Below are 12586 nucleotides of genomic sequence, written 5' to 3' on the forward strand. Positions count from 1 at the left end.
CCAGCCCAAGACCATTTCAGTTCTTTAGTTTTGATAAGAATATGTTTGCTGCCTAGTCCATGCATTTCTCTTCTCATTCAGCAGTCTAATTACTAATATAATTCGTTCCATTCTTCGCTCTGTAGTTTCAACTTCTTTTGGTGAGTGCCCAAGTTTCATTTCCATAAGTCATGGTGGGGGAGTATACATTGGTTCATTATTTTACGTTTCAGACAAATTGGGATATTGCTCCTCAGTATGTGACTATATTTCTTGAATGCTATCTGTCCGAAATTTATTCTTTTCTTGACTTGCAGCCGTTAATGTTTCAGCTAATGACTTGTCCAAGGTAAGTATAGGAATCCATCTTTTCAATTACTGCTCCTTCAACATTTTCTGTGGCATACTTGTTCATCATTTCTTTTATTTTAGCCATATTCATCTTTAATCCGAAATCCTTACTAACTCTGCAAAACTGGTTGTTTTCCTCTAATTCTTGGGGATTGTGGCTTATGGTGACAGTCATCTACAAATCGTAAATGGTAAATATGTCATCATTAATTACAATGAAAATCTAGGTCTCGTTAGCCTTTAAAATTGCCTAAAATTATCACAGTTTATCGGCCCCTCTATTGGTTCGTTTTCTATGTAGACGATATCTTAGTGTCCAGCGTGGTGTCACGTGATCAGGGGCCTATATTCTTCGGCACGCGAACTCTTTCCGATCGCGTGTTTCGGACGACAAACGCTTTCGCTGACGGAAACAAGAGAATCGAACAAATTTCATTCATACGGTAAATGGATTTGCGGTGTAGAACGATTCATTAGTCATTGAATAAAACAGAATGCATTCCACCATCGAATTGTGTGTTTTTAACTAAATGAAGCAATGACTTCTTCTTGCGCATCCCCCTCAAATGGCGATAATAAATGAGAAAACTAAAGACTTCTTCACTGGAATATGCATTCGAAATGAAGAAATTGATGAAAAAGATAAAATTAAAAGCAGATTTAATTAAAAATAAAAAAAAGCATATTTAATGAAGCGCGTGTCGGATGCGAAAATTTAATATCGAAAATAAATTTTAAGCGATACGACATTCACTTAATTAAATCCTTTTCCCGATTAAGTGATTAACCACTTAATCACTTAATTTATGTAATTAAGTAATCGGGCAATAAAAGAGATTTCGTGTACTTGGGACCCAAACCTGTAATGGCGCTGCAAGCAAGCTAAACGAATCCTTTCTTTCACTTTTGAAAAAAAAAAAAAAATAAATAAAAAATAAAAAAAAAAAAATAAATAAATAAAATAAATAAATAAATAAATAAATAAATAATGAGATGTTCAATTGTTTATATGGGATAAATCGCTTATTCAATTAAATATCGATAAATCGCTCATTAAATTTAATATTGATAAATTGCTCATTGAAATAATTATCTGTAAATGTTATATTTATCAATGAATCGCTCAATCAAACAAATATCGATAAATATTTATTAATGAATTGATAAATATGTATTAATGAATAAATATTAATGATAAATATTTATTAATGAATCGCTCATTCAAATAAATATCGATAAATTGCTCATTTAATTAAATATTGATAAATTGCTCATTCAATTAAATATCGATAAATTGCTCATTCAAATAAATAAATATCTATAAATATTTATTTATCAATGAGTCGCTCATTCAAATACATATAGATAAATATTATTCAATGAATCGCTTATTCAATTAGATATGAATAAATCACTCATTCAAATAAATATCGATAAATCGCTTATTCAATTAAATATCGATAAATCGCTCATTCAATTAAATATTGATAAATCGCTCATTCAATTAAATATCTATAAATCGCTCATTCAATTAAATTTCGATAAATCGTTCATGCAATTAAATATAGATAAATTGCTCATTCAATTAAATATCGATAAATTGCTCAATCAAATAAATATCTATAAATATTTATTTATCAATGACTCATTGATGAGCGACTCGACTCGCTCATTCAAATACATATAGATAAATATTTTTCAATGAATCGCTTATTCAATTAAATATGAATAAATCACTCATTTAAATAAATATCGATAAATCGCTTATTCAATTAAATATCTATAAATTTCTCATTCAATTAAATATTGATAAATCGTTCATGCAATTAAATATCGATAAATTGCTCATTGAAATAATTATCTGTAAATGTTATAAACATTTATCAACGAATCGCTCATTCAAATAAATATCGATAAATCGCTCATTCAAACAAATATCGATAAATTGCTCATTCAATTAAATATCGATAAATTGCTCATTCAAATAAATATCTATAAATATTTATTTATAAATGAGTCGCTCATTCAAATACATATAGATAAATATTTTTCAATGAATCGCTTATTCAATTAAATATGAATAAATCACTCATTCAAATAAATATCGATAAATCGCTTATTCAATTAAATATCGATAAATTGCTCATTCAATTAAATATTGATAAATCGCTCATTCCATTAAATATTGATAAATCGCTCATTCAATTAAACATTGATAAATCGTTCATGCAATTAAATATCGATAAATTGCTCAAATAAAATTATCTGTAAATGTTATAAACATTTGTCAACGAATCGCTCATTCAAATAAATATCGATAAATCGTTCATTCAAACAAATATCGTTAAATATTTATTAATGAATCGCTCATACAAATACATATCGATAAATTGCTCATTCAATTAAATATCGATAAATTGCTCATTCAAATAAATATCTATAAATATTTATTTATAAATGAGTCGCTCATTCAAATACATATAGATAAATATTTTTCAATGAATCGCTTATTCAAATAAATATGAATAAACACTCATTCAAATAAATATCAATAAATCACTCATTCAAATAAATATCAATAAATCACCCATTCAATTAAATATCGATAAATCGCTCGTTCAAACAAATATCGATAAATATTTATTAATGAATCCCTCATTCAAATAAATATCGATAAATTGCTCATTCAATTAATATCTATAGATATTTATTTATCAATGAGTCACTCATTCAAAATACATATAGATAAATATTTTTCAATGAATCGCTTATTCAAATAAATATGAATAAATCACTCATTCAAATAAATATCGATAAATCACCCATTTAATTAAATATCGATAAATCGCTCATTCAAACAAATATCGATAAATATTTATTAATGAATGGCTCATTCAAATATCGTTAAATCGTTATATATATATTGATGAACCGCTCATTCAAATAAATATCGATAAATATTTATGAATCGCTCATTCAAATAAATATTGATGAATATTTATCGTGACCAATTAAAAAAAAACACTTAAATTGTCAAGCTACAAAATTCGTACTTTTTTTCACACTAACTTTACAGATTTTTAATATATCTGTTCTCTGTTCTATTCTATTATCTTTCTATTCTATATCTGTTCTGTTATCTATTCATAATATATAATGAATGTGTTATTTTATTTTTTAAATTCAAATTGTGTATAAAAGCGAACGAAAAGGAATCGATTTTACATAAAATTTATCAGTTATAAAAATGCGAAATTTAATGGCAGAAGAACAGAGGCAGAAATGTTGCCATCTTTTCAATAAAGTACTATCCTCAAAAAGATTAGTAGCAGCATAATTCTAAATAGTGGGGGGGGGGGGATTCTACTGCATTGAATTCATTAAGAAGTGGATATGGCTTTATATGCGATCTTAAAAGTAGGTAGTCAACGACCTTATTAAAAAAGATTTATATGATATTCATTTTAGCATCATAATGGCTAAATGATGCAAGGAAGGTTTTTTCTGTATCTGTCAAATCAAATAAAAATAAAAAATATATATTTTATTTATGACATCCTTTTCTCTATATACGAAGATCCAATATATCATAGACAGGATAAGGACAAGTACTAACATTAAAGTAGCAAAAAACACTTAGGACGTTTCAGATCTTTTTTTCCTGACCCGTTTTTAGCAAAAAATAAAGAAAGGAACATGAGACCGACGTCAAATAGCCAAGAATCTCAACAAAATGTGATCTTTACCACTGATTCTAGATTCAATCCCCCAATTAAAAGGCAGCGTTAGAGGAATCCATAATTGGGCATCATTCCAACCTCCAACGAGGCAATAAAAATTGCAATCCAGATGTAAATAAATAAACCCGGATTAAAAAAAAAAAAAGTAAAAAAACGAGAAAATTTGGGAAGATTGGGATATAATTGAGATGTTTAAGACCGTACAATGCTCAAACAAACTTAATGACCGAAGTATTATTTTCTCTTTCTAGAATAATGTTAATTAAGGAAAATTGTTGATTTGAAGATTTTATCAATCATTGGGACAAGTTACCACCTTCCATTATAGAGCCAAAGACATTAGATTTACAGAAATTAGATAAATAACTTCGATTCATTAGAATTGTACGGCCGACTACCAATCTGTTTGAAGATTTATACTTTATTGAAGAGAATCCAAGAGGATTTTTTTTTAAAGAAAACTAAATCGAACCTTGTTTTTAACTGTATTGGTAAATCTAAGATTCATGATCTTCGATCATCTTCTTGTACTGGAGATAAAATTCGAATGTCCTATAGAGAATTTTTCAAATCATAAGGCTTTGGTACATTTTAGAAAGGTATTCGTAAGTGAAAAGTTACTTAATCGGATGGATATACAGATGATCAAATACATTAATACTTCATGAAGTAGTAATATCACCTTTCGGTCCGACTTTTATGGGTGTTTGTTAAATTAACGGGAAGTCGGTTTTATAACTTAGGTAAAGGTCATTTTGTTCCTTCCCGAATGACGACGGCGTTGTAATTTCGGAAGCGAACTTGCACGAGGCTGTAAACCAGTGATTTGTTACCCTGACTCGTGGATGTAGCAAAGTGGTGTCTTGAACACGATCTCACTCTCAGCCCTTTGGTAGATAAGTGTGACATGCTCTCGTAGCTCGAGATCCGTGCTTTTACTGCTTTCCACGCCTGGAGATACTACCAGTTTGACGCCCCCGAAATGAAAACTCCTGTAGAATAGCGGCACTTTTCGCTATATATGAGGAATAATCTTTGCTTGGAATTAGTGTAAGATGCACAGAGCTGCGAAAGGTCGATCGTGCATTGCGGGTCAGAAGGGATTTAACATTTTATTGGGCAGTTCATAGGAAACCAAACATCAGTTATTTTTTATAACCACAGTGGCACACGGAAGTTAGATTGGTTTTGTACTTAAAACATCGCTGCTCAAATTAGTTGTACAACCATCAGTCTTATAGATAAGGGGTTCGGTAGTGATCGTGTAATATTACAACTATTTCTTAATAAGTTTGACCAAAGTTTTGGTTGTGTAAGTAATTTACAGCCTGATGATTGAATTGATACTGGATCCATTATTTAAAAATAAGGAAAAATATCAATCCATGACATTTCTGGTTATTGCATATACGATAATGTAGTCCTCGGTAGATAACACATGGTCTTACAAAGCCACTTATAACTCCTCCTTTAAGGTTGTACAGACTGATTAGGCATTACCAAAGAAATAGCATTGCGTTCAAAATGTAAATCTTTTTTTGGATCGTTGATTAACATATGATTTCTGAAACGTATGGTGGATAAATTCAAGATTTGGGATGAAAATCAATATTCAGATTTCTGATCGCGACTTGGGAGTCCGGTTATTATAACTTGGAAATATCGCTACGTGGTGATTATCCATGGAGTAATTTTGAAATGAAGCACGCTTCTGCCAAGTGGATAATGCACAATTATCCACTTGGCAGAAGTGGATAAGTGCTTGACCTAATTCTCAAATTCATTACAAAAGTGATGTTCTAGTCCCGTGTTTGGACTATGTGTGGAGTATGTACAATACATCTCTTTTCTCGAAAGCAAAGACCATAACCGTTGCAACCTCAGCAGCTTACATCGTCTCATCTCATCTGATCATCATTCGGCGCACATTTAGAAAGCATCTATGACTTATTCAATCTGTCGTTCCACACCGTGTGGGAAAGGCTTGGATATCAATAGTGTCAAAATAAGGATGGGTTTTTATAAGCTTTTATTTTTTTACACCTTGGATGAGTTGTTGGGTTCCAGGTGAAGGTTGCACTATTTTTCTTTTCTTTAATGAACAAAATTGTACATCTTTTTGGATAATTTAAAAAAAATGCAGGAAACATTAACTCTTTCATTATTAATTATACTTCGTTATCCTGTGAGTGGGATGTTTGTTGGCTTGGATCCTGGTGCCATGGTGCCACTGTCTCATCCAAATTAAATTGATCCATAGTCCCCAGATAGAACTCTTAACATATTAATAAAAGAAGTAATTTTTATGAGATAATTTGAATTCTGTTTTCTAATAAATTTCTTATTCTAAGATAAATTCCTTACCTCTGGCTGTCGTGAGACCATACACTTTCTGTTTGTAGATGTTTCTCTTGTTCCACGCAAACGTATACTTGATATCGGGATCTGCTTCGAAGACCTTTTCCAACAAAATTCCTTCTACCACAATCCGTAGATGGACTAGACGGAGCGTGACTGGAATACTAGAAGGGGTGAGTTGTAGATGTATAGTCGACATATACCCTTGTGCGTGGCTGCTGTGGTAAACAAGATGCAGGTCCGATCCAGGGATGGCAAAACTTTCTTGTAGAACCTGAACATAAAGAATAGGAAAGAATTTTTCCTCAGTTATTAGGGATTGATTAAAAGCTCACTTTAAAAGTCAGTACCGATGCCAATAAGTTCATTGCTTAAGTTGACTCCTATCGATTTGAGATAACCGTATTTACAATGATAAAACATCGAATAATTCCTTACAAAGAGAAAGCTCCGAGGTCTCAAATTTTATTTATTAAATTGGTTATTGGTTTTGATTTAATACAACCGGGAGGGAAGAATCCATTTCTGCAGCTGAGAAAGAGATATTGGCAAATATCAAAAGAGATTCTGTTTTTCGCTGTAGAGAAATTGCGAAAGTCAACGGAAAACTTTTGGCTTGTTAGACGAATGGGAATAACTACAGTACAACTAAATTGCTCCAGGATCAAACGTTATGACGAAAGTGTTTTATGAGTACAAATGGTGCCTCACGTTTAATTCCCAAGTCGCCATTCAAAGCAGAAATCCACCACCATCACGCTCATAGCGAGCTTCCTTTATCTGCCAACGCTACTGTTTCATCTCCGCTGTCAGCTCTCTTGGAACCCATTTGGGCCACACTTTCCAATAATGGTTGCCGGTGGATAATTTTGTTAGTTGCATTAGGAAATACACTTATTGTCTGCACGCGCAGGATCATCTCCACCACTCATACAATTACCATCTTAGTCACCGCTAAAGCCATCGAACAAGGTGCATTACTGACATTTATTCGTTATACTGCTAAAAGTGTTAACACGTAAATTCCCATGGTGCGAGTACTGTGGTATGCAGTTTGTAACAGTCCCTCAACACGTCCTGAGAATTTCCTTTCCCATTTTCGTGGAACGAGAATATTTTTCGAAAGTAGACTGTTATTTGGGTCTACATTTTTGATAAGCCTACTTTAGTGTATCGGTGGTGCTCAGATTGGTCGCTAGAAAATCTTTTATAATCGACTAGGGTGGCTATAATTAAAGTTTACTTACTCTAATGCGGAAATTAGGGCAGTTTTAAAATGCATTTTTAGTCGCGTTTGCACATGCGTAAAGCGCCTATTATTTCTATCTGTCGTTTGCATGTAATAACGACGCTCCTACTGGACAGATTTCCATGAAATTTTAGATTTAACTCTTTTAGAAAGATTTGTCCGATCAGTCCAAATTTCATTAAATTCGCACAAATAGAAATCCTGTAATTATTATTTCTTTTATTCATACACATCAGATAAGCTATCCATATACTGTATGTTGTAGCTGAAGCATTGGATATTGTGTGTTGCCATGCGCTGATTGGAGGAATGCATAGGCAATAGGGCGAATGCGCTGAAAAGTTATAGGTTTACGCATATATTGCTTTTTTCAGGAACTAGTTTTTGTTATCAGTTTACTAAATACATAACGCATTAATTAATACTATTTTCTTAATATTAATCACAGCAGAAACGTGAAATACGTGTTGAATTTAATTTTTTTATTAAAATTCATGAGGAATAAGTAATGTTGAGTGAATTGTGTAGTGAAATAAAAATAATTCCTTTTATATATTTTTAGATAATTAATTAGTAATTATTAACAGTTAACTGGATAATTAGTTATTTACTTTTCATTTCTATTAATCACGAAAAAATAATAATTTTAATTTAAATAAATGTTGATAATAGCCTTCCATGTACGTTTGTGTCTTCTTTGCGCCAGTTTAATCTGAAGGATATTTCTAATGACCTTTCTGATGCCTGTTTTTTTTAAATTCAAGGAGATAATGATAATACTTTTCAAGCGCTCGCGGTAGCTCAGTGTTACAATTCGTTGTATTTCTATATCGTTGTAGAAAAGGCCTAGTTTCGGATCCCATCAAGATGGGAGGGGAATTTAATTAGTTTTTACCACAACGTGGCCAAGTTCGTCGTTCTCAATTGTGGGCTGTACGGAATCCTCCCTGGGAACTTGGGTTTTTAATCCAGCAAAATAGCCAAAGGGACCATAGAATACACGCAGTTTGTAGACATGATATGCTGATATAACCTGACCGGTGGAGTTGAACTGACGTTCTGGTGCCGCCCTACATAAGATACTATACATGTCTATATCCTGACTGATGAAACTACGCCTTGTTCATAAAAAGTGACATCTGGAATCTCCTTTGTTAGTGATGAAGTCGTTAAACCATTGGAGATACTGCATACGTTTCTTGTTGTCTGTTTCTTTCAATCCACATCCGTTGTAATCCAGTATGTGTGCAGATGAAAGCTTGAATCTCTTAAGTATAATGATATGTTCGATGCTCCTTTGCCGGTCCTTCGAATTGACTCTTTTTGGGACTTTACAATATTCTGCCGGGCAGAGTCTGAAATACTCTGCACTTTTTTCTTTGTCAGATCCGGAGCCATCAGCTACAGAACAGTGTCACGAAATTTATTAACTGCAGCATTATATTGCAATTTGTTGTCTTAGTATCAGCAAATTCTGATACTAAGAACAATACAATACAAAATGGTAGTTGGAGGGTGTTTTTTTTTTTTTTTCAACCAACGAATCCATATTAAAACCACAGAATCCATTTCAAATTCTTGTATGCTTCCTGAGATTGAACTTGCTTGAATTCAATAATACACTGGCGATTTCGTTGGGGGTTGTGAGGGTTACAGTGCAGGGTACCGGGATAAACGTTAGGCAGACCATTTCGTTAATCAAGAAATTTTTATATTTAGAGGTAGGTGTTTTTATCTTTTGTAAGTTACCATAGCTGCATAGGGACCTTACACTAACCCTGTATTTGGTAGACATACTATAGAGACGTTGAAGACATACAAAATATTTTAGTTTCCAAAGTCACCGCCAGGCGAATGTGTGACGTTAATACTAGGGGCATGCGCACGCATGCACACAAAGTTAATAATAACCATATTACTATTAATATTCTTGTCTGCTTCGTCTCCATAGTGTTCTGACCAAATGTGAGTGTTTTCGTCAATTAGTATTCTCTGAGGATGCATCGCAGTTAATAAACTTTAATTATAGCCACCCTGTATGTACACTACGTATCTATGAAAATTTCTTTATGAAAATTCTCAAGTTCTCTAACATGCGTTATGTAGAGAATGATAATGTACTTGTAAAAGTATGTAAAACTTTTCCTAGGTATGCAACTATCAAATGAGGCTTATGAACCACCATTTAGGCTTCAAGTGTCCCTTCTCTCCTCTCCTCCCCCTCCCCCGACAATTATAATATATTCCTGGGTAGTGCAAGATGTCATTTTACTGAATTGGGCTTGTTGTCAGTTAATCAGAATTCATTACAGTAATGGCGGATATGTGTTTATGCTGCCTTATAAACGTATTACGGTACTTTTCAAAGAGGCAAAACATATGGCCTTACATTACGAAATGAGGTTATAATGAAGGCACTCAGGAAGAAGACACAAATGACATAAAGAATTATATATATAGCTAAGTTATAAACAGTCATTTATAATGTCTGAGAGTTAACCCAAAAAGGTGTTGTAAGAAGTTCCAAAATTTATTTTTATACCAACCTAATAGCTATTTTAAAATATTCAATAAATTATATACAAGAAATTCATGGTTAAAATGTGAAGTATAAAAGTTATTAGCAACGCTGACATCAAGTAATAGAAATAAAATCGCATCCCCCCAATGAATTTTTATGCGCTTTTTTCACAACGTGGCCGAGTTCTTCTGTCTCAGGTGACGGTAGCATTATTTTCATCCCGGTTTTCATACAGCAAACAGGCAAATCGACCACAGAATGTGCGCAATTTACAGACACATTATACTGTCGCCTCATAACTTTAGTTGCTTTGGCGTGTAACACTTGCATTTTTCTCTTTAACCGTATTAACCATCATTTGTGGTTAAATGAAAGATCTGATTAAGAAATAAAACTTTGATAACTTAGATATTAGGAGTAAAAGAGAGAGGTGAAAAGTTAGCATTACTTAAATAATGGGAGGAAACCAAACTGCTTTGGGAGCCTCTTGATGAATTATTCGCAATGTAACTGTAGTTAATTAAATATTAGCTAATGTTATTGTGAAAAGACTTAAAGGAAATGAAGAAAGCGAACCGAATGATCAAATATTTAGAGATGACTCTCTAAGCCGTTTAAATTGTCATTCAATATATATAATTGCAAACAAAACACTAAAACATTATTGCATGGTCCATGGTCGTATTTTAAAGCCTCCCTCCCCCCTTCAGAAATATATAGGCTGCTCGCGAGATTAGCTAAAACCTCAGTTGTATAAATTTATTATGTGTTTTGCGTCATTACAATATTCATTTGTTGTGCACGGAATTAAGGCACCGAGCTAATTAAAAATGGATATAAAATCTGAAAATTTCATGCTTAGATTCTTATTATCAAATACCGCGTGATTTTTTGAAAGAAAGAATGAGAAGAAACCTGGCTGGAGCGATTATATCTTAAGCAGGACATTTGACATACGTTATCAATCCCTTTAAATGCGAATAAATACCAACAGAAATGTTTTAAATAACATATTAAAGAATTTTGAATTTAGTTCTAAAAGGATTATAGTTGAAATTACGTAATTAAAAAAAAGGAATTTCCATTGTAAAGAAAAGATTTTTGAAGATTAAGGTAAATAAAGGAAAGCCTGCATTAGCAGTTAATTCTTAAGCCATTAATTAATTATTTATCATCATAATATTCACAAAATCAGTTTGTGAAGGGGGCGCTAGTTCTAGTACTGTAATTGAAGCAGCAGACGTTTTCAATGGAGCTTTCAAGCGTTAATATTTAGATTTGATATCGATAATTTTTTGTTATTTCCTTGCAGTAAAAGAAAAAGGTACGATTTTTATTAATTAATTAATTTATTACTGTGAATGTAATATTTATTTAATGAGTTTATACTAATAAACAGAAAATTTATAGCTTTATTAATCATGCAAATGGTAGTAAAAGAAAAAAAGGGTTAAGAAAAAGCAGAGTTTTGTATACAACATAAAAGTTTACAAAATGTATGATTGCTCACATTTCCATAAATCAAAATGCCCCGTTTACAAAATATACAGCTCTATCAGTAGTATGTAGTTATGGTATAGAACTACTAAATATTATTATTATTCAGTTTATTAAGCTTGATTTCTTGAAATATGGAGTAGGTTCTATAGAAACCTTCTGGAGGGAAATTACCATATGATTGGTTATAATTTGATTCGCCTAAAGTCACCTTTAGTGTTAAAAATAAACTTAGGATGTCCTTCTCGTGTAGTTCTTTTGACTTCTGACGAACCCAATCGCGGACAACTCGCTTGCTATATTACACCGTCTGACTGGAATCGGCAGTCCACTTCAACGACCTTGATGGACAAGCGTCTCTTGGCGCTTATTGCTGCTTCCGCGGTGGTGATATTGAAGTGCACTTTGGCCACGGGCCAGACTGCGACATATCCTCAGTTGACTGTCGACCTTCGCGGAACAGCCTACATCAGTACCGTTGTTTTGGAAACACATCAATTGCCACAGACTGCACCCTGTGATGATGAATCGTTGTCTGCTGACAGCTCTGCACTCAAAAGCTGTACAACAGCACGCTGGTCCTGTTTGCACGGGAGTGGAATCTGATACGCTGTAATTTATGACCTCCCACAGGTCACGTAGTTGATCACCTGCTCTCAAACACATCGCACCACTAACTGACACTGCAGTTTCAACCCCCCCCACCCCGCTCTGACGAATACAAGGGATGCGATTACGCAATATTCGTGAATCCTGCATTCCCGAACTGGCCTCTGTCAACCCGGACTTGCACTTTATATTAGATTGTTCACTTGCTTGCACTGAAAAATTGGTCTGTTAATACTTTCCGGGAAGGAAAGTTTATGGAAATTATTATTTATATAAATATCG

At 32.9% G+C, this 12586-nt stretch overlaps 1 protein-coding gene across 3 annotated transcripts in view; it reads right to left on the reverse strand.

The window, feature by feature from the left end:
• Positions 1-12586, reverse strand: part of LOC150079799 (teneurin-a-like) — a 351321-nt gene that overhangs the window by 43870 nt on the left and 294865 nt on the right. For all 3 annotated transcript variants that reach the window (XM_090383375.1, XM_090383374.1, XM_090383373.1), the window contains one exon: positions 6435-6702. In XM_090383375.1, the coding sequence (XP_090239501.1) occupies positions 6435-6702 (268 nt within the window). The remainder of the gene's footprint in view (positions 1-6434; positions 6703-12586) is intronic.

Source organism: Mastigoproctus giganteus, chromosome 10, assembly GCF_048544385.1.
Source record: "Mastigoproctus giganteus isolate SK-2022 chromosome 10, ASM4854438v1, whole genome shotgun sequence".
Lineage (NCBI taxonomy): Eukaryota > Metazoa > Arthropoda > Arachnida > Uropygi > Thelyphonidae > Mastigoproctus > Mastigoproctus giganteus.